This window comes from Hylobates moloch, unplaced genomic scaffold (genome assembly GCF_009828535.3).
Source record: "Hylobates moloch isolate HMO894 unplaced genomic scaffold, HMol_V3 SCAFFOLD_14, whole genome shotgun sequence".
Classification (NCBI taxonomy): domain Eukaryota; kingdom Metazoa; phylum Chordata; class Mammalia; order Primates; family Hylobatidae; genus Hylobates; species Hylobates moloch.
In genome coordinates this window covers 57,670,061-57,693,988 of record NW_026652289.1, presented here as the reverse complement: position 1 = coordinate 57,693,988, position 23,928 = coordinate 57,670,061, and the positions used below count along the sequence as shown (strand labels likewise).

Here is a 23,928-nt window from a genome sequence, read left to right as displayed (position 1 = left end):
GCAACATAGTGAGACCTTTTTTATTTTCTAGACAAAATAAAAAGTAAAACATTAGCCAGGCATGATGGTACATACGTGTAGTTCCAACTACTTGGGTTGCTCAGGTGGGAGGATTGCTGGAGCCCAAGAGTTTGAGGTTAGGATGAGCTATGATTGTACCACTGAAACCCAGCCTGGATGACACAGTGAGACCTGGTCTAAAAAAAAAAAAAAAAAAAAAAAAATGTAGGTATCTTAACCCCCATCTAATCATGAGAAAAATATCAGACAAATCCTAATAGGGGGTCATCCTACAAAATAACTGATGAGTTTTTCCTCGAAACTGTCAAGACATCAAAAACAAGCCAAGTCTGAGAAATTGTCACAGCCAAGAGGAGCCTCAGGAGATATGACTAAATGTAATATGTAAAACCTGGATAAAATACAGGCTTTAGCTACTAAGAATATGTTTACATTGGTTAATTAATTGTAACAAATGTACTATACTAACACAAGATGTTAACAATAGGGGAAACTGGGTGTGGGGTATATGGGAACTCTCTGTACTATCTTCTCAATTTTTCTGTAAATCTAAAACTGTGCTAAAAATAAAGTCTATTAAAAATGAAAGTATTATCTTAAGGCCTCAGAATAATCCAGTGGTTTCTGTCTCTCCTGCAGTTTTGACAGTGTTTCCTGCCTTGCTGACTCTTCTTCCCTCTCGGACATCACCTTTGATGGCAATCCCATAGCTCAAGAGTCATGGTACAAACACACTGTCCTTCAGAATATGATGCAGCTGCGCCAGCTAGATATGAAGAGAATCACGGTGAGAATCCTTCTAAAGTGTTCACCATGTTGTTGTCCTTAGTGTGGATTAGGAAATTGGGATGCATATTCTTTGCTTGAAATGCTTCTTAATTTTAATGAACTATGGGTTATCATGCTTGTATACTTCATAATTGCAATTATGTAGTTTTTACTGCCTGACCTCATCCCAAGTTTAATTGAGCAAGACTTTAAAAATTCCTAGCCTTCTGTTTAAATTAATCATCATGTTTATTTTTCATTCTTGCTTAATATCCAACTAATAATTTATTTTGAAATGAATGAGTGAGAATTTCTTTAAGTTACGTAGCATAGTGGTTAAGAGCATGGGCACTGGAGCCAGATTGCCTGCGTCTGAATTCTGGCTTGATTGCTTTCTAGCCATAGGCCTTTGGCAATGTATTTAACCTTTGTATACCTCATTTCCCTCAAAGTAAAATGGGGATCAGAATTATGTCATAGGGTTGTTGCGAAGATAAAATAAAGTACTACACCTTAGAAAATAAGGTACTACACTTAGACTGCGAGGCTCCTAGGAGGCATTTGTATGTAGTTGTTATTGTTGATGGATGTTGTATCTCCCAAAGTAGCTACCTCTTTTTATTCATTGTATCTCCATGTTAAGATATTTTCTACACTTAGATGTTTTAATATGGTTTCTGATCTAAGTGAAATGCTGTGCATAATATCTCCCTCTTTTTAGGTGTACAATGTGTATTAGCATATTATAGGATCCAAGAAGTTCTGTAATTAAATAAACTTGTTTAACTTTGTTTCTTTGACCAGATTTATTTGTTATGAGAAAACACACTTTAATAATCTCAGTTTGATAGTCTCTGACCTAGAAAAATATCCTAAGCCTCTACCTATTTTCTCTCTTCTGGACTGCTGATTTTCATGTGAATTCTGATGATCACCTAGGTTTACGCAGTTGCCAACTGACCTATTTCTTTGTATTTTAGCATCACAATGTGTGCAGTTTACATTTATGCCTCAGCAATACTGTGGACCTCTAAGGTGGCTAGCTAATAGCTAAAACTGTGGATGAATTGATGGATACCAGAGGTCTTCTAGGGTTCTGCCTCTCTCTCTATTCCATGGTGGAGCTATCGTTCTTTGTCTTCTTAGTTAATTCAGCTCTATAGTGTCAACACTGTTTCATATTTTTGTGGTGACTCTTTTTTTTTTTTAAAGATTATATAAACATATTTAATAATTTGATTTGCAGCTTCGGTTTTTTTCCTGCAAACTTCCTGATAAAGTTATTAATCATAAGTTAAGTGCCTTAAAAGACAGGCAATTAGAGGAAAGAAGTAAATAATTACACAAAGAACTAAATATTCCAAATATTGAATACTCTCCAATTAATTAACAGTAAAGTAAAAGTTTCAAGTCCTCATGGACTTAAAATTCATATTCTCATTAGCAAAGCAAACTTGTTATATAACATTGCTAAAGATGATAATTTTTATTATTATTATTATTATACTTTAAGTTTTAGGGTACATGTGCACAATGTGCAGGTTTGTTACATATGTATCCATGTGCCATGTTGGTGTGCTGCACCCATTAACTCATCATTTAGCATTACGTATATCTCCTAATGCTGTCCCTCCCCCCTCCCCCCACCCCACAACAATCCCCGGAGTGTGATGTTCCCCTTCCTGTGTCCATGTGTTCTCATTGTTCAGTTCCCACCTATGAGTGAGAACATGCGGTGTTTGTTTTTTTGTCCTTGCGATAGTTTACTGAGAATGATGGTCTCCAGCTTCATCCATGTCCCTACAAAGGACATGAACTCATCATTTTTTATGGCTGCATAGTATTCCGTGGTGTATATGTGCCACATTTTCTTAATCCAGTCTATCGTTGTTGTACATTTGGGTTGGTTCCAAGTCTTTGCTATTGTGAATAGTGCCGCGATAAACATACGTGTGCATGTGTCTTTATAGCAGCATGATTTATAGTCCTTTGGGTATATACCCAGTAATGGGATGGCTGGGTCAAATGGTATTTCTAGTTCTAGATCCCTAAGGAATCGCCACACTGACTTCCACAATGGTTGAACTAGTTTACAGTCCCACCAACAGTGTAAAAGTGTTCCTATTTCTCCACATCCTCTCCAGCACCTGTTGTTTCCTGACTTTTTAATGATCGCCATTTTAACTGGTGTGAGATGGTATCTCATTGTGGTTTTGATTTGCATTTCTCTGATGGCCAGTGATGATGAGCATTTTTGCATGTGTTTTTTGGCTGCATAAATGTCTTCTTTTGAGAAGTGTCTGTTCATGTCCTTCACCCACTTTTTGATGGGGTTGTTTTTTCTTGTAAATTTGTTTGAGTTCATTGTAGATTCTGGATATTAGCCCTTTGTCAGATGAGTAGGTTGCAAAAATTTTCTCCCATTCTGTAGGTTGCCTGTTCACTCTGATGATAGTTTCTTTTGCTGTACAGAAGCTCTTTAGTTTAATTAGATCCCATTTGTCAATTTTGGCTTTTGTTGCCATTGCTTTTGATGTTAAAATGATAAAGGGGATATCACCACTGATCGATCCCACAGAAATACAATCTACCATCAGAGAATACTACAAACACCTCTATGCAAATAAACTAGAAAATCTAGAAGAAATGGATAAATTCCTCGACAAATACACCCTCCCAAGACTAAACCAGGAAGAAGTTGAATCTCTGAATAGACCAGTAACAGGCTCTGAAATTGTGGCAATAATCAATAGCTTACCAACCAAAAAGAGCCCAGGACCTGATGGATTCACAGCTGAATTCTACCAGAGGTACAAGGAGGAACTGGTACCATTCCTTCTGAAACTATTCCAATCAATAGAAAAAGAGAGAATCCTCCCTAACACATTTTATGAGGCCAGCATCATCCTGATACCAAAGCCTGGCAGAGACACAACCAAAAAAGAGAATTTCAGACCAATATCCTTGATGAACATTGATGCAAAAATCCTCAATAAAATACTGGCAAACCGAATCCAGCAGCACATCAAAAAGCTTATCCACCATGATCAAGTGGGCTTCATCCCTGGGATGCAAGGCTGGTTCAACATACGCAAATCAATAAATGTAATCCAGCATATAAACAGAACCAAAGACAAAAACCACATGATTATCTCAATAGATGCAGAAAAGGCCTTTGACAAAATTCAACAACCCTTCATGCTAAAAACTCTCAATAAATTAGGTATTGATGGGACTTATCTCAAAATAATAAGAGCTACCTATGACAAACCCACAGCCAGTATCATACTGAATGGGCAAAAACTGGAAGCATTCCCTTTGAAAACTGGCACAAGACAGGGATGCCCTCTCTCACCGCTCCTATTCAACATAGTGTTGGAGGTTCTGGCCAGAGCAATCAGGCAGGAGAAGGAAATAAAGGGTATTCAATTAGGAAAAGAGGAAGTCAAACTGTCCATATTTGCAAATGACATGATTGTATATCTAGAAAACCCCATTGTCTCAGCCCAAAATCTCCTTAAGCTGATTATCAACTTCAGCAAAGTCTCAAGATACAAAATCAATGTACAAAAATCACAAGCATTCTTGTACACCAATAACAGACAAACAGAGCCAAATCATGAGTGAACTCCTATTCACAGTTGCTTCAAAGAGAATAAAATACCTAGGAATCCAACTTACAAGGGACCTGAAGGACCTCTTCAAGGAGAACTACAAACCACTGCTCAATGAAATAAAAGAGGATACAAATGGAAGAACAGTCCATGCTCATGGGTTGGAAGAATCAATATCGTGAAAATGGCCATACTGCCCAAGGTAATTTATAGATTCAATGCCATCCCCATCAAGCTACCAATGACTTTCCTCACAGAATTGGAAAAAACTACTTTAAAGTTCATATGGAACCAAAAAAGAGCTCGCATCGCCAAGTCAATCCTAAGCCAAAAAGAACAAAGCTGGAGGTATCACGCTACCTGACTTCAAACTATACTACAAGGCTACAGTAGCCAAAACAGCATGGTACTGATACCACAACAGAGACATAGATCAATGGACCAGAACAGAGCCCTCAGAAATAATGCCACGTATCTACAACTATCTGATCTTTGACAAACCTGACAAAAACAAGCAATGGGGAAAGGATTCCCTATTTAATAAATGGTGCTGGGAAAACTGGCTAGCCATATGTAGAAAGCTGAAACTGGATCCCTTCCTTACACCTTATACAAAAATTAATTCAAGATGGATTAAAGACTTACATGTTAGACCTAAAACCATAAAAACCCTAGAAGAAAACCTAGGCAATACCATTCAGGACATAGGTTTGTGGTGACTCTTTACCCTTATCTCCATGTCTTTCTTAGTTAAGCACCTTTGCTACTTCTTAAATTGCTCTTTCTAATGAGGTTGAGATGAGTGGGATAAGATTTAGAGCTAACTCATTTGTATAAATTAGTACATAATTATATGGTATGTTCCTCATAGTGAATTTATTTGTCAGTCTTGTCTACCCAAACAATATATAGTCTTTAAAGGCTGAAACCATTCTTCTTTCTTGCCTGGCACCTACAGATTACTAGCATCTAATTCTCACACCACACTGAACTTTTACCAGTTATATCAATATTGTTCGTATAGCAAAAAGATGCAGTTTAAAATTATACATTGCATTATAGATGAATTTTGTTGTCATATCTCTAAAGTCATCATTTTTCTGCAAGTATTTCTCAGTATTTCTTTGATTTTCATGACTGATATTTATGAAGATTACAGGTCAGTTTTTTTGTAGAATGACCCTCAGTTCAGATTTTTTGATGTTTCCTCGTGATTAATTTTTACTTATAGGTTTTTGGCATTAATATCATAGTACTGATTTTGTATTTTTCTCATTGCATCTTAGACCAGCATGTCTTACAACATGTTCTTCATATTTATCTCTTTATTGAGGATGCTTACTTTAGGATGATTTCTGTCAAGCTTTTCTTTGTGAAGATTCTCTTTTTCCCTGTGTAATCCCATTCCTCATAAAAATTTAAATTTATTCATTCATTCATATCTATATGGACTTAGGGTATTTAGTCTCGTCTTTTGTTTATAACTTTTTAGTAACTTTAGTGTGGAAGCTGTACCTTTTTTAAGGACTTTTGATAACAAATGTCAGCAAACAGCCTATGAGCTGGCTACCTGTTTTTGTAAATAAAGTTGTATTGGAACACAGCGATGCCCATTCATTTATGTATTATCTATGTTTGCTTTGATGCTGCAATGGCAGAGTCAAGTAGTTGCTATGGATACTATATGGCCTACAAGCCCAAAATATATATTATCTGGCTGAAAAAGTTTGCTGATGCCAGTAACTGTTTTTTCTCTTTCAGAAACAATATCTTAATTGAATTTTTATGTAAATTACCATATAAACATTCTCACTGTGGTGGATTACACAAATATTTAATGAACTTCTGTGCACTGGGGCAGTGGTTCCTAAACTGCATGCAGAGGATGCTGCAGTGAACTTATAGGAAGTGAATATTTTTAACTTCCAAGGGAAACACAGTGAGATTTCACATCTGTGAGACTGTGAGCAAATTAGTAGCTCCAACAGTTTACCATTTCAACATGAGCTCACACTATATTTCTTTCAATCACATCCTATCTTTGAAAAGCTGAATTTTCAGTAGTTGTAATAAAAATAAATACCTTGCCAAAATCAGTATCGTACAGGAAATGAGGATGGCAGTGTCCAATGTGATTCTCTGTTTGAGAAATTGTATAACGTCCTCCTGGTTCTACACATTCCATTGATAAGTAGTTGTGGTTATTTAAAAATGATATAAAATATTTTTTCTTTCTATTTACATGTACTATTTTTTAATTGCTACTAAATTGCTAGACCATGAATACTTATTAAATTGTTTCGACCAAACTACTTAGTAAACAGAGTTGTCACATATTTCTTTTGGCCTAGAGGCACTGTGAAAAAATCCCTGAGACTATTGGGTATCTTGAACTCAGGAGTTTCTGTACTAGGATATATATAAGACACTAGAGATGAAAAGATCAAAATCACAGTTCACGCCCTAAAGTTACTTGCAATCGTCTGCAGAGGCAACCATGCAGCCAGATTACAATGCAAAATGACAATCCAGAGAGATAAGATTGCTAGATGGATCAATAGAGATATATGTTTGTGTCAACACACACCCAGGGCAAAATGATATCAAAGAGCAAAGCAATCCCAAGTCTACCTGAAAAACGGAAAAGTTCCAAAGGAGAAAATAATTGACTCAAGACTTTAAGAGGGGTAAAGAAGAAGGAGGATGTATTTGTGGAGAATAAAGGCATGCAAAATGCAGAAGGAAGCTGAGAGAATATAGCAGCTGACAGGAGTTTAACATGGCTAAGCATTGAGTGTACATGGCTAAGGGGCATAGAGGGAGACAAGTATGTCTGACAGGCAAGGACAGGCAAGGGCTAGGGCATTTTATATCATAATAAGGAGTTTAGATTTTTATCTTGAACATAATAGGAGAAACCCTTGAAGAGTTTAAGGTAGTTAAATTGGATTTGCCTATTAAGAAGACTGTCTTTCTGGGTTCAGCCTTGAAGATGGATCGGAGAAGATGTGATGCGTGATGAGATGAGAAGCAAGGAGATTAATCAGAGTAAGAGGCTGGGTATCTGATCCAGAGGAATGGCAAGAGATAATATGATGCCATCTGTCACTGGCCTCAACTCCTATTTTGCTTTATCTTTCTTAAGAAGAATGGGTTTTAGTTTGTAAAGATTGGCATAAAGATTAATAAGATAAAAGTGAAGCTTAGGATAGGTAAATAAGTAAGTTGGAACTCAGGCCCACATCTAGAGCAAGCGTTGGCAAATTTTATCTGTAAAGGACCTGATAACCTGATAGTAAATATTTTAGTAAATATTTTAGGGCCTGCATATTGTCTGTTGAAACTACTCAGTTCTCCCATTGTAGTATGAAAAAAGGCATGGACAATACATATATGAATAAGCATGACTCTGTTCCAAGAGAATGTTATTTAGAAAAACAGGTGGCTGACTTTGGCCTGTGGCCTAGAGTTTGGCAGTCCTTAATCTAGAGCACTGAATAAATCGCTGAACCATTGAGAGTTGTGTCTAGGTAGGGGTATAGAATAATGGAGCAGCTGAAAGGTAAGATGAACTAACCTTTTTTTTTTTGCAATATTGCTTTATTTATTTATTTATTTGTTTATTTTTTATTATACTTTAAGTTCTGGGATACATGTGCAGAATGTGCAGGTTTGTTACATAGGTATACAGGTGCCATGGTGGTTTGCTGCACCTATCAACCCGTAATCTGCATTACATATTTCTCCTAATGCTATCCCTCTCCTTGCCCCCACACCCCAACAGGCTCTGGTGTGTGATGTTCCCGTCCCTGTGCCCATGTGTTCTCATTGTTAAACTCCCACTTATGAATGAGAACATGCAGTGTTTGGTTTTCTGTTACTGTGTTAGTTTGCTGAGAATGATGGTTTCCAGCTTCATCCATGTCCCTGCAAAGGACATGAACTCATTCCTTTTTATGGCTGCATAGTATTCCATGGTGTATATGTGCCACATTTTCTTTATCCAGCCTAAGATTGATGGGCATTTTGGTTCCAAGTCTTTGCTTTTGTGAATACTGCTGCAATAAACATATGTATGCATGTGTCTTTATAGTAGAACGACTATAATCCTTTGGGTATATACCCAGTAATGGGATTGCTGGGTCAAATGGTATTTCTAGTTCTAGATCCTTGAGGAATTGCTGCACTGTCTTCCACAATGGTTGAACTAATTTACACTCCTACCAACAGTGTAAAAGCATTCCTATTTCTCCACATTCTCTCCAGCGTCTGTTGTTTCCTGACTTTTTAATGATCACCATGCTAACTGGCATGATTTGCATTTCTCTAATGTGGTTTGATTTGCATTTCTCTAATGACCAGTGATGATGAGCTTTTTTTTCATGTTTGTTGGCTGCATAAATGTCTTCTTTTGAGAAGTGTCTGTTCATGTCCTTCCCCCACTTTCTGATGGGGTTGTTTTTTTCTTGTAAATTTGTTTACGTTCCTCGTAGATTCCAGATATTAGCCCTTTGTCAGGTAGGTAGATTGCAAAAATTTTCTTCCATTCTGTAGGTTACCTGTTGACTCTGATGATAGTTTCTTTTGCTGTGCAAGAAGCTCTTTAGTTTGATTAGGTCCCATTTGTCAATTTTGGCTTTTGCTGCCATTGCTTTTGGTGTCTTAGTCATGAAGTCTTTGCCCATGCCTATGTCCTGAATGGTATTGCCTAGGTTTTCTTCTAGGGTTTTCATGGTTTTAGGTCTTAAGTTTAAGTCTTTAATCTATTTTGAGTTAATTTTTGTATAAGGTGTAAGGAAGGGGTCCAGTTTCAGTTTTCTGCATATGGCTAGTAGCCAGTTTTCCCAACACCATTCATTAAATAGGGAATCCTTTACCCATTGCTTGTTTTTGTCAGGTTTGTCAAAGATCAGATGGTTGTAGATGTGTGGCATTATTTCTGAGGCCTCTGTTCTGTTCCATTGGTCTATATATCTGTTTTGGTACCAGTACCTTGTTGTTTTGGTTACTGTAGCCTTGTAGTATAGTTTGAAGTCAGGTAGCATGATGCCTCCAAGTTTGTTCATTTTCTTAGGATTGTCTTGGCTATATGGGCTCTTTTTTGGTTCTATATGAATTTAAAGTAGTTTTTTCTAATTCTGTGAAGAAAGTCAATGGTAGCTTGATGGGAATAGCATTAAATATACAAATTACTTTGGGCAGTATGGCCATTTTCTTTTTTTTTTTTTTTTTTTTTTTGAGACAGAGTCTTGCTCTGTTGCCCAGGCTGGAGTGCAGTGGCACAGTCTTGGCTCACTGCAAGCTCCGCCTCCCGGGTTCACGCCATTCTCCTGCCTCAGCCTCTCCGAGTAGCTGGGACTACAGGCGCCCGCCACCACGCCCGGCTAATTTTTTGTATTTTTAGTAGAGTCGGGGTTTCACTGTGGTCTCGATCTCCTGACCTCATGATCCGCCCGCCTCGGCCTCCCAAAGTGCTGGGATTACAAGCATGAGCCACCGTGCCCGGCCTTATGGCCATTTTCACAATATTGATTCTTCCTATCCATGAGCATAGAATGTTTTTCCATTTGTATCCTCTCTCATATCCTTGAGCAGTGGTTTGTAGTTCTCCTTGAAGAGATCCTTCACATCCCTTGTAAGTTGTATGCCTAGACATTTTCTTCTGTTTGTAGCAATTGTGAATGGGAGCTTGCTCATTATTTGGCTCTCTATTATTGGTGTATAGGAATGCTTGTGATTTTTGGACATTGATTTTGTATTCTGAGACTTTGCTGAAGTTGCTTATCAGCTTAAGGAGTTTTTGGGCTGAGACGATGGGGTTTTCTAAATACACAATCATGTCATCTGCAAACAGAGATAATTTGACTCCTCTCTTCCTATCTGAATACCCTTTATTTTTTTCTCTTGCCTGATTGCCTGGGCCAGAACTTCCAATACTGTGTTGAATAGGAGTGGTGAGAGAGGGCATCCTTGTCTTTTGCCAGTTTTCAAAGGGAATGCGTCCAGCTTTTGCACATTCAGTATGATATTGGCTATGGGTTTGTCATAAATAACTCTTATTATTTTGAGATATGTTCCATCAATACCTAGTTTGTTGAGTTTTTTCAGCATGAAGCGGTGTTGAATTTTTATCGAAGTCCTTTTCTGCATCTGTTGAGATAATCATATGGTTTTTGTCATTGGTTCTGTTTATGTGATGGATTACATTTATTGATTTGTGTATGTTGAACCAGCCTTGCATCCCAGGGATGAAGTTGAGTTGATCATGGTGGATAAGCTTTTTAATGTGCTGCTGGATTCGGTTTGCCAGTATTTTATTGAGGATTTTCGCAGCGATGTTCATCAGGGATACTGGCCTGAAATTTCCTTTGTGTGTGTGTGTGTGTGTCTCTGTCAGGTTTTAGTGTCAGGATGATGCTGGCCTCATAAAATGAGTTAGGGAGGAGTCCCTCTTTTTCTATTGTTTGGAATAGTTTCAGAAGGGAAAGTACCTGCTCCTCTTTGTACCTCTGGTAGAATTCAGCTGTGAATCCATCTGGTCCTGGGCTTTTTTTGGTTGGTAGGCTATTAATTACTGTCTCAATTACAGAACTTGTTACTGGTGTATTCAGGGATTCAACTTCTTTGTAGTTTAGTCTTGGGAGGGTATATGTGTCCAGGAATTTATCTGTTTCTTCTAGATTTTCTAGTTTATTTGCATAGAGGTGTTTATAGTATTCTCTGATGGTAGTTTGTGTTTCTGTGGGATCAGTGGTGATCTCCCCTTTATCATTTTTTATTGGTATATTTGATTCTTCTCTCTCTTCTTCTTTATTTGTCTGGCTAGCGGTCTATCTATTTTGTTGATCTTTTCAAAAAACCAGCTCATGGATTCATTGATTTTTTGAAGGGTTGTTTGTTCTCTATCCCCTTCAGTTCTGCTCTGATCTTAGTTATTTCTTGTCTTCTACTAGCTTTTGAATTTGTTTGCTCTTGCTTCTCTAATTCTTTCAATTGTGATGTTAGGATGTCAATTTTAGATCTTTCCCACTTTCTCCTGTGGCCATTTAGTGCTATAAATTTCCTTCTAAACACTGCTTTGGCACCCAGAGATTCTGGTACGTTGTCTTTGTTCTCATTGGTTTCAAAGAACTTCTTTATTTCTCCCTTAAATTCGTTATTTACCCAGTATTCATTCAGGAGCAGGTTGTTCAGTTTCCATGTAGTTTTGTGGTTTTGAGTGAGTTTCTTAATCCTGAGTTCTAATTTGATTGCACTGTGGTCTGAGAGACTGTTATGATTTCCATTCTTTTGCATTTGCTGAGGAATGTTTTACTTCCAATTATGTGGTCAATTTTAGAATAAGTACGATGTGGTGCTGAGAAGATGTTTATTCTGTTGATATGGGGTGGAGAGTTCTGTAGATGTCTATTAGGTCCACATGGTCCAGAGCTGAGTTCAAGTCCTGAATATCCTTGTTAATTTTCTGTCTTGTTGATTGGTCTAATATTGACAGTGGGGTGTTAAAATCTCCCACTATTATTGTGTGGGAGTCTAAGTCTCCTTGTGGATCTCTAAGAAGTTGTTTTATGAATCTGGGTCCTCCTATATTGGGTGCATATATATTTAGGATGGTTAGCTCTTCTTGTTGCATTAGATCCCTTTATTATTATGCAATGCCCTTCTTTGTCTTTTTTGATCTTTGTTGGTTTAAAGTCTGTTTTGTCAGAGACTAGGATTGCAACCCCTCCTTTTTTTTTTTTTTTTTTTTGCTTTCCATTTCCTTGGTAAATCTTCCTCTATCACTTTATTTTGAGCCTATATGTGTCTTTGCACGTGAGATGGGTCTCCTGAATACACCACACCAATGGGTCTTGACTTTTTACCCAATTTGCCAGTCTGTTTCTTTTAATTGGGGCATTTAGCCCATTTACATTTAAGGTTAATATTGTTATGTGTGAAATTGATCCTGTAATTATGATGCTAGCTGGTGTTTTTTGCCCATTAGTTGATGCAGTTTCTTCATAGTGTCGATGGTCTTTACATTTTGGTTTGTTTTTGTAGTGGCTGGTACTGTTTTTTCCTTTCCATATTTAGTGCTTCCTTCAGGAGCTCTTGTAAGGCAGGCCTGGTGGTGACAAAATACCTCAACATTTGCTTGTCTGTAAAGGATTTTATTTCTCCTTCACTTATGAAGCTTAGTTTGGCTGGAAATGAAATTCTGGGTTGAAAATTCTTTTTTTTAAGAATGTTGAATATTGGCCCCCACTCTCTTCTGGCTTGTAGGGTTTCTGCAGAGAGATCCAATGTTAGTCTGATGGGCTCCCCTTTGTAGATAACGTCACCTTTCTCTCTGGCTGCGCTTAACATTTTTTCCTTCAGTTCAGCCTTGGTGTATATGATGATGATGTGTCTTGAGGTTGATTTTCTCGAGGAGTATCTTTGTGGTGTTCTCCGCATTTCCTGAATTTGAATGTTGGCCTGTCTTGCTAGGTTGGGGAAGTTCTCCTGGATAATATCCTGAAGTGTGTTTTCCAACTTGCTTCCATTCTCCCCGTCACTTTCAGGTACAGCAATCAAATGTAGGTTTGGTCTTTTCACATAGTCCCGTATTTCTTGGCTGCTTTGTGCATTCCTTTTCATTCTTTTTTCTCTAATCTTGTCTTCATGCTCCATTTCATTAAGTTGTTCTTCAATCTCTGATATCCTTTCTTCTGCTTGATCAATTTCAGCTATTGATACTTGTGTACGCTTCACGAAATTCTTGTGCTGTGTTTTTCAGCTCCCTCAGGTCATTTATGTTCTTCTCTAAACTGGTTATTCTTGTTAGCAGTTCCTGTAACCTTTTTTCAAGGTTCTTAGCTTCATTCCATTGGGTTAGAACATGCTCCTTTAGCCTGGAGGAGTTTGTTACTACTCACATTCTGAAGCCTACTTCTGTCAATTCGTCAAACTCATTCTCCGTCCAGTTTTGTTCCCTTGCTGGTGAGGAATTGTGATTCTTTGGAGAAGAGGCATTCTGGTTTTTGGAACTTTCAGCCTTTTTCTGCTGGTTTTTCCTCATATTCGTGGATTTATCTACCTTTGGTCTTTGCTGTTGGTGACCTTTGGATGGAGTTTTTGCGTGGTTGTTCTTTTTGTTGATGTTGATGCTATTGCTTTCTGTTTGTTAGTTTTCTTTCTAACAGTCAGGCCCCTCTTCTGCAGGTCTGCTGGAGTTTGCTGGGGGTCCACTCCAGACCCTGTTTGCCTGGGTATCACCAGCGGAGGCTGCAGAACAGCAAAACATTGCTGCCTGCTCTTTCCTCTGGAAGCTTCGTCCCAGAGGGGCACCCGCCAGATGCCAGTCGGAGCTCTCCTGTATGAAGTGTCTGTCAACCCCTGCTGGGAGGTGTTTCCCCATCAGGAGGCACGGAGGTCAGGGACCCACTTGAGGAGGCAGTCTGTCCCTTAGCAGAGCTCGAGCACTCTGCTGGGAGATCCCCTGCTCTCTTCAGAGCTGGCAGGCAGGAACATTTAAGTCTGCTGAAGCTGCGCCCACAACCGCCACTTCCCCCAGGTGCTCTGTCCCAGGGAAATGGGAGTTTTATCTATAAGCCCTGAGTGGGGCTGCTGCCTTTCTTTCAGAGATGCTGTGCTTAGAGAGGAGGAATCTAGAGAGGCAGTCTGGCTACAATGACTTTGCGGCACTGTTTTTTTTTTTATCTCAAAAGTAAAAAATATAAAGTCCACAAATTGTGACAGTCAACTTGATGTTGATTCTGAAATAAATTTAAATTGCATTATTAAAAGATGGTTTGTGGCCCAGCGTGGTGGCTCACTCCTGTAATCCCAGTACTTTGGGAGGTCAAGGTGGGCGGATCACAAGGTCAGGAGTTTGAGACCATCCTGGCCAACATGGTGAAACCCCGTCTCTACTAAAAATACAAAAATTAGCTGGGCATGGTGGTGTGTGCCTGTAATCCCAGCTACTCGGGAGGCTGAGGCAGGAGAATCACTTGAACCAGGGAGTTGGAGGTTGCAGTGAGCCGAGATCGCGCCACTGCACTCCAGCCTGGCGACAGGAGACTCTGTCTCAAAAAAATAAAAAATAAAATAAAATAAAATAAAAAGATGGTTTGTGAGTACTTAGGAATTGGTCACTAGGAGGCAGCATTAGCTCACTAAAAAATAATTCATGCCAGAAAAAAATTAGTTCCCTGCCCTAGAAATTACAAATAGACCTTGTTAGAGGAGTGCTATAGACAGTGTTTTGGTATTTAAGCAAAGCATTTGATAAAGTCTTTTATGGCATCATTTTGAGTAAATTGTATGACATGGTTATATAGATTTTTGATTCAAGTATACTTACAGAATATGAAGTAATAGATTAATGCCAGCCTTTACAAAAATCTGTACTGGCATGCCATGAGGCTTTTTTCCTCCAGCCCATTCTATTCACATTTTTATTAATGTCTGGAAGAAAATATTTGTTATTCTGGTGAAGTATGTGAATGACAGAAACTAGAGAAATTAGAATTCTTGATATATTGGTTGATCAAATGAGAATCCAAAAGTACCTCCATAGTCTAGAACAGGGTTTGGCAAACTACAGCCTATGGGCTAGATCCATCTGGCAGCCTGCTTTTTGTATAGCTCTCAAGCTAATAATGGTTTTTATATTTTCAAAGCATTGTAAAAAAAAAAAAAAAGAACAACAAAGAAGGATATGAGATAGAGATCACATATAGCTCACAAAGCCTAAAATATTTACTATACTATCTGACCCTCTACAGAAAAAGTTTGTTTACGCCTAGTCTAGAAAAGTAAGCAGAATTTAACAACATAAAAGAAATAGATGAATTGAAAATCCTGGACTTTATTCCATAACAACAATCAAGCCAAATAATTCTTAGCACAAATTCAGTATTATACAAGATTAGACTTAGCAGCATGTGTTAAAGTGACTTGGAATTGCTAAATTCAAGTTCAATTAATTATGAGTTGTGATTATTAAAAGTTAATATGGCTTAAAACAATATTCATTTATAGAAAAAGAGAATTCAGAAAATGGAGACAGTCCCATCCCATTTTTTTCTACAATGGTCAGATTACATCTGAACTATTACTAGTTTTAGAGGGCAGACAACAAAGTAGAGCATTTCCAAAGAATCTGATGTGATTAGTTGACAAAGGAGAAAACATAAGGAAGATATCCCAGTGATCTTCCACTGTTTTCACAACTATTCAAAAACAGAGAGAACAGACACATGTTGAGGGGCTAGAACAAGGACCCTTATATAGAAAATTCTGGGAGGCAGAATTTTCTTTTTTATTTCTAAGGCAGCATTTTGTGAATGCAGGCAGTATTCTCACAATTCTGAAACAGAGCTGGGCGTGGTGGCTCATGCCTGTAATCCTAGCACTTTGGGAGGCCAAGGTGGGCAGATCACTTGAGTCAGGAGTTTGAGACCAGCCTGGCCAACATGGCAAAACCCTGTCTCTACAAAAAATACAAAAAATTTAGCTGAGTATGGAGGCACACGCCTGTAGTCCCAGAGACTTGGGGGACTGAGGCAGGAGGATCGCTTGAACCCAGGAGGTCAAAGCTGCAGTGAGCCAAGATCTCACCACTGCACTCAAACCTGGGGGACAGAATGAGACCCTGTCTCAAAACAAAACAACAACACAATTCAGAAACAAACAATGTCTAAAGTTTTCACCTCCAGCTCACATTTAATTGGCTTGGTGTGAACTTGTTTACAATTTGCTCTCCTAAAAAAAAAGGAGCTCATCTCATGTGTATGTTTTCTGTTTTGGTAGACATTACTAATGTTCACCAATATTCTCTGGTTCTCCTCCTTTTTGACATGTGGGAAGATGTTTGGCCAATGAAATGTGAGCAGAAATAATGTATATCATTTCCAGGCGGAAGCATTTAAAAGCGTGATTCTCATGCTTCCTTCCCATGTGGTAGTCACTGTGGAAGCCTATATAAAGTTGAGGATGCCATCGGATCATAGCACTCAGGAATACTTAGCCACTACACTGAAGACAGTAGCAGTGTTCTTTGCGTGATCAAGAAATAAACTTTTTAAAAATCATAAGCCAGTGAAAGTTTTGAAGTTGTTACAGCAACATAACCTACACTGTTCTGGCTATTTCCCTCCCCAGTATTTAACAGCTAATATCCCTGGACCAGAAGTCAGGTGACATGGCTTCTAATCTTCACTCTAACACTAGCTGTGACCCTGCAAAAAAATCAGTTTTGTTTGCTAAAAGTGATTGTTTGAGTAAAAATTATTGACCATCTCTTTGAGGGAAAAATCCCTGTGATTTTAAAGTCTGTTTTAATATTTTATATGTTCAAAGAAAATAATGTTTATAACTAAAGTATGTGGTTAAAACATACCTTGCCATTTGATTTTTAAAATTTCATAAAATAAATTGCTGCCTATATTAGGACTACTATTATTTATTTTGGATCAGTCTTTTTCTTGTGTAATACATGCATTGTTTTAGGCCTTAATATCTGCTAACAAAGTATAATCTAGGTTATCAAACACTATTAAATCACTGCATGGCTTAATTGACTTGAAATCATTTCTATATTGTGTCTTCATGGCCAAAACGAAGTGAGGAAAAAAGTAGTTTTTTGTCCCAGATCCCAGATCCCCCCGCCCACTTATTTAATTTTTTTATTTTTATTTTTTGCTATATAAAGGATGTGGCTTTTGTCCCAGAAATTGGACTATTATCAAGAAGATGCCAGAATTTTAGTTTTTCTTTCTTACCAACAGATTTATAACTTATCTTCACAATTAGAGGTTTATTTTTATTTCTAAGTTTAGTTACTCCGTAATTATTTGGGCTGAAATATAGCTCTCAGATACATAAATTCCTTAAAACATTCAATATTTGAATTGATTTGGTGTAAATCCAGTTTTCCAAGGTTTAGCTTTCCTTTTAAGCCCTACTGCCTTTAATAGAAGCTCAAATTCTTTTCAAAAATCTGATGAAATCATCTCGTAAGTATGTGTAGTACGTGATCCATACAGTTTCCAGTACTGTTTGAAACTGGCTCTTTGAAAAAGCAATCTGTTTCTAGTTCACATTTTATAGATGAGTCAACAATTGAACATCAATGTATTTTGCTCTTTTAAACACTTTATTCTGAAATAGATTGTACTCTGTAGGTACCAAATCAGTATTTACTGAATAAAATAATTTAACAGAATTATTAAACCAGATATTTTGTGAAGCTAGGATTCAAAGTTCTGCATTTTTAATTTAGTTTATTTCTCCTCATTACCTCTATTTAGTTTTTAAAAGTTAAGAATAATTATTTTCCAGCTGGGCATTGGTGGCTCACGCCTGTAATTGCAGCACTTTGGGAGGCTAAAGTGGGCAGATCACATGAGGCTAGGAGTTTGAGACCAGCCTGGCCAACATGGTAAAACCCTGTCTCTACTAAAAATACAAAAATTAGCCTGGCATGGTGGCACATGCCTGTAATCCAAGCTTCTTGAGAGGCTAAGACATGAGAATTGCTTGAACCCAGGAGGCGGAGGTTGCAGTGAGCCGACGTTGCACCACGGCACTCCAAGCCTGGGCAACAAGCAAGACGCAAGACTCTGTCTTAAAAAAATAATAATTATTATTATTATTATTTTCCATATTGTAAAAGACACTTTAAATTCACTAAAATTACATTACATTTCCATTTCCTTTAAAACAACTAAATCATATGGCAGATCACTTCTGAGTTCTAAACTCTTCTTTATCTATCTAAAATCAGTAAAATTAATTTAAATACATCTTTATTATAAAAAAATGAATTTTGTTTCTAGCAGGCCATGGCTTCTGGTCCTGATCCTGGCCTTGTCACTAGCTATGTGACCTCATACAAGTTACTAATGTCTTGGAGCATTTGTTTCCTTATTTCTAAAATTAGAGTTATCTAGTATATGCTTTCTTAGTTTTCTTTTTAAACTCTGTGTTGGTTTCTGTTTGTGTATTGTTAAATATAATTATTTAATCTAGGTTTTTTCTTTGTTTTCAGGAGCATGTATAATGTCCCATCCTCTAGAACACATTTTCATAGTCTCTTTGACCTTCTTTAATTCTAATATAACATATATATACTGGTCAGCATAGGCTAGATTGTGCTGCAGTAACAGCTTCTCTAACTTCAGTGAATTAAAACAACAAAGTTTATTTCAGGCTTCTAATACCTGTCTGCCTATGATGTGTGATTTGGGATCTTTGCTCTGTGTTGTCCTCATTCTAGTACTCAGGCTTTCAAAGTACCCAACTGTGGAGTTTTGCAGGTGCTGTAGCAAGGCGAGAGAGAGAATAGTTGTATCATACATTGTCTTTCTTGAAAGTTTCCAACCAGAAGTAAATACATGTCACTTTTGTCCATATGACATTGACCAAAGCAAGTCACATGGCCACATCTAACCTCAAGGGGGCTAGAAGTGCTATCTCACAATGTGTCTTGGATATGCGAAGACACAAGAATATTTGGTGAACAGCTTTTATGAATAATCATCAGGTTTTAAATCAAATGTTGAAATCTGGTAGGAGTATAAATTAGAACTGCATTTATGGAGGGCAGTTTGCAGACATATCAAAAGGATAGAAATATGTCTACCATTTGATATAGCAGTTTCAGTTTTAATAAATTACTGAACAGACATGGTTCATACATTCATAGAGCTTATTTTATGGCGTGGGAGGCAAGAGGGATAGCACCAGAAATAACTAAAATGAAACAGGTTAAGTGCTATGATAGAGAAGTATGTAGGGTGATACTAAAACATATAGAAAACATTCTCATCCTCTATTTTCCGGTTGACTGATTCTCTCTTCAGCTGTGTATAATCTGCTATTAAATCTCCCTTTGTTGAATTTTAAATTTCAATTCTTATAGTTTTTTGTTTCTAAAAGAGTTATTCTTCAAATCTGCTAAGTTACTTGTTATGGTTTCCTATCTCTGAAGATGTTTTCAAGCTTGTCTTTTATGAATAAATTGTTTTCTCAAATTATCGTATCATTTTGAGTATCTACAAATCTTTTGGTAATGAAAATTAAAAGTTACATGGTTATAATTTATTAAAATCTGACAGTCTTCAGGGGGAAAAATGGTCCAGATTGTGTATATAGATTATAACCTTTAAAAAAATTGCTCATAGTGAATATTATAAACTGATACACAGAAATTGTAAGATTTGAGTTAGGTGTTTGGGATTATGACTGATTTTTAAATATTTTTCTAAACTGTCTATAATGTTATTTTGTCATTTCTACTTTTTCCAGCTTTGCTGAGGTATGATTGACAAAACTATATAAAATTAAGGTGTACAGTGTGGTGATTTGATATATATTATAAAATGATTGCCACAATCAAGTTAGTTAACATTTCTATCACTTCATCTAATTATCTTTTTTTTTTGTAGTTAAAACATATAAGGTCTATTCTCTTAGCAAATGCCAAGATTACAATACAGGATTATTAACTACGGTCATCATGCTTTTAGAATTTAAAAAATGAGACTGGGCAACACAACTTAAAAACAAACCAAAAATAATTATATTAATGGAGAATAATTTATTAATATAATTGGAGTTTTAAAAGATATTTACCCTTGTTTTTTCATCAAAAAGTTCTGATTTTCTATCACAGATCCAGTCAACATTGTTAGATGTATCACTTTTATCCTTCTTACCTTGATGATAGAAAGTTTAAACTTATGTGGAACCATGATGCACAGAGTACAAAAGGAAAATGATGCAAACATACTTCTCCTTTTCTTCTCGTTCTTTTTTCTTTCTTGTATGAGCTAGGTTCACGTCACCTCCAGAGTTGGGAATAGTGTTAGGAATGCACAGATTTTTAGCATTAGGAGGAAAGAAGAAAATAAAGAGAAACATACTTTTTCTTTGAGAGTATATTTTCTGCTAGTAAATACTATGCCTCTCAAGAAGAAAACTGTACTTAATAGGACCAATAATGTTTAGCATTAAAAAATGGTTAAACTCTTCATAATACTTTTTGGAAAATGTCTTTTAGGAAGAAGAAAGGCGTATGGCATCTGTTTTAGCCAAAAAAGAGGAAGAGAAGAAGCGGGAAAGTCATAAACAATCTTTGCTTAAGGTATTTTCTCTGATGTCTACATGGATGTGTGTGCACATGTAGACACACATACCCCAAAGCCAGCTAGCTAGTCTACTGGAAAAGTGGCTTCTAAACTTTGTAAGTTTTTTATTCCTATCAACAGAATGTACGCACCCCTAAAACTTTTACAAGTTATTATCTATAAATAAACCTGTACTTAAGAAATAAAATGTGATATACATTATAAAATAAATGCAAAGGCTAGTTTAAAAGGAAGAGATGAAAAATAAATATAATTGAAGTTATAACACTTTTGTTTCATACCAGTGCATCATCTTGTGTATCCCATGGCCTATTCACTTCATTTTGGAACATACTATAATTGACTGTCATCTTTACTGATGTATTTTAATGAGCTTTGCTACGTGTTTTTTTTAATGATAGCTTTTTAAATTTAAAAAGTTTATGATATAGAAGTGATAAAGATTTTGTGGAACTTAGGAATGAAAATTTGTTTTAAACTGGTTTTAAATGATTTAGCAGATATTAATTTCCTTAAATAAAATACTCTTAAATATTTTATATTAACATTGCAAAGTATAAGTAAAGACAGCTTTAAGTTTATAGTTCATAATATACATCATGCTATGTTCTAAAATTAAGGACATCACTCTGATTATCATTACTCATTCATGTTCTATATAGACGCTTTTCTTTTTAAAATTAAAGTGGCACTCAGAATTCAAAAAAATGACTAGCCAGGCAAGGTGGTGTGTACCTGAAGTCTTAACTACTTGGGAGGCTAAGGCAGAGGATTACTTCAGTCCAGGAATTAAGTCCAGCCTGGAAAATATAGTGAGACAAAACAAAATGCCACTAAATAGGACTCTTTAGTTACGAGGTTTACTTCGTATTTTTATTTTTAGTAAGAGGAAAAGCATGGGGAATCAGGAGACCCAGGTTCTAGCCCTAGCTCAGATTTGGAATCATGATACAACAGACCCTCAGCATTTGCTGAGGGTTGCTCATGCAACTCTACATATTGATCATTAAGAAAATGGGATGGACATTCTCAGCAAACTAACACAGGAACAGAAAACCAAACACTGCATGTTCTCATTCATAAGTGGGAGTTGAACAATAAGAACACATGGACACAGGGAGGGGAACATCACACACTGGGGCCTGTTGGAGGGTAGGGGGGCTAGGGGATGGATAGCATTAGGAGAAATACCTAATGTAGATGACGGGTCGATGGGTACAGCAAACCACCATGGCACATGTATACCTATGTAACAAACCTGCATGTTCTGCACATGTATCCCAGAACTTAAAGTATAATTAAAAAAAAAAAGAATGCTAAAAAATAAAAAAAAAGAAAATGGGATGGGTTGGGTACAGGAAGAGTGTATAGATACTGTCTTCTGCCTTGTTGCTTTTCTATTTTTTTATTTTCCTTGTAACCTTAGAAGTGAAGGAAAGTGAAACTTATGGCATATACTGGTGTGGTTTTGCCTGGACCATGAAAAATAGACTTAAATGGCAGAAACTGGAATTTGGCACCTTCTAAAATATTTATCACTTTAGCACAGACTTGGCCATTTATTGGCACCTAGCTATTAGAAACATAATTGTCGCTGATATCCCAAATGCCTCTGTGATCTTTACACTTTACTTTGGGTACCCCATTATGCCTTGCAGAATCTCTAGCATTCTCTAACCTTTCTTTTGCTTCTTCTTTTTTTTTTTTTTTTTCCTCCACAGATGCCCAGAGCCCTTATGTGTCCTCCTGGCCAGCCATTAATCCCCACCTGACATTAAGACAGGCTATACTCCTGTCTTAAAATGTGTCTTCCCTTTTCCTGGCCCCAGTAAAATTAATCATTCTCTTTGTCAACCTGGTAATGATCTGATTTTAATAACTCAAATTAAAGAAGCTTAACTTTGGCACTAATATAGGAAAACATTTGCATTTTCAAAGATTATCTTGTTATAAATTTGTTAACATACTCAGTGGTCTAAAGATATTTTATGCCCTTTTTCTAAGCACTGCTATATCTATCTCATTCTGAGTGTTTCTTTCGCCTACCCCTGCCAGCCAGAAATCCAAATGCATGAAGCCAACATGAGAACCATCACCCATTAACTCACTGCCCTGGCCGCTTTCAAAGTGGCCTCGATACTGAGTAAAAAAAAATAAAACAGAGTTGCTTAGATTAAAAATTGGATTGGCATAGTCATCAGCAAGTAACTTACATAGAATTCCTTAAGGTAAGAAGCATTTTTATTATAGAATGGAGAAAAAATGTTTTTACAATAGGAATTGCAGATTTCTACTTGCTTTATATAAGGAGCACATACATAGAATGTCAGAAAGTCTCCAAAGTATATACATATTAAATATAACCTACTGGATTGTACACACAAATTTGAAACACCAAACAACAGAAAAAAAGAAAGCCAGGCCCAAAACATTTTTTTTAGAGATGGGGTCTTGCTATGTTGCCCAGGCTGGAATGCAGTTTACAGGTGTGACTGTAGCACACTACAACCTTCAACTCCTGGGTTCAAGCAGTCCTCTTGCATTAGCCTCCCAAGTAGTTCAGATTTCAAGTATGCACCACTGCACTGCCCCAGAAAACATGTTTAAAATAGAAATAGAACTTTTAAAACTTTAGTTTTAATTAAGCAAGCCATATCACTTTTTATTCCTAATGCCATGCATATGTGCTAAAATCTTAGATAACCAAAAATTATGCAAACATATGCAAAGAGGTACAACTAAAAAGAATTATTCTACATGTACTGAAGGAGTGGACAGAGAATCTTCCTACTAGCCTTCTGTGGCTCCAGGGCCAGCAGGTGAAGAGGGGTCAGTATCACACTCAGCTGATTTTTCAATGCAGGATTGTAGTCTTAGTAAACAGGAAAAGGAAAGTTTCTATTTTCAGCATTCTGATCTAATTGACAAGCTGTAATTAAATATTATCTTTTGATAATGGAAACTTTACCAGAATAGGGATTGTTTTTTTCTATTAATATATATAAATTGAATAGAAACGTTTCAATTGAGCACAATTTCTTTCAGTAGTCTAGATCTGCTTTTTCACAACTGGATTTCTATGAGAGGACTGAGCTCCAATGCTGTAAGTCAGTGGTTCTCAAAGTGAGGTCCATGAACTAGCAATATTAGAATACTTAGGAGCTTGTTAGAAATTCAAATTCTCAGACCCTACTCCAAAAACTCTAAATCAGCCATCTGTTGTAAGCTCCAGGTGATTTGAGGCACCCTGAAATTTGAGAACCACTACCTTAAGGCATCCATTGCTTATAATGAATTAATTTCTTTCCTACTCATCTGGAATGGTACTAGTTATCTAGAGACATTTCAACCTAGTACAATTTCTTTTAATAGTCTAGAGAATAATTTTTAAATTTCAGACATTA

General features: G+C 36.8%; 1 protein-coding gene across 4 annotated transcripts in view; it reads left to right on the top strand.

The window, feature by feature from the left end:
• The window catches only part of LRRC49 (leucine rich repeat containing 49), a 165,943-nt gene that overhangs the window by 72,182 nt on the left and 69,833 nt on the right, over window positions 1-23,928 (top strand). For all 4 annotated transcript variants that reach the window (XM_032176080.2, XM_032176081.3, XM_032176086.2 and 1 more), the window contains 2 exons: window positions 661-808; window positions 20,437-20,520. In XM_032176080.2, coding sequence (XP_032031971.1) covers window positions 661-808; window positions 20,437-20,520 — 232 coding nt within the window. The remainder of the gene's footprint in view (window positions 1-660; window positions 809-20,436; window positions 20,521-23,928) is intronic.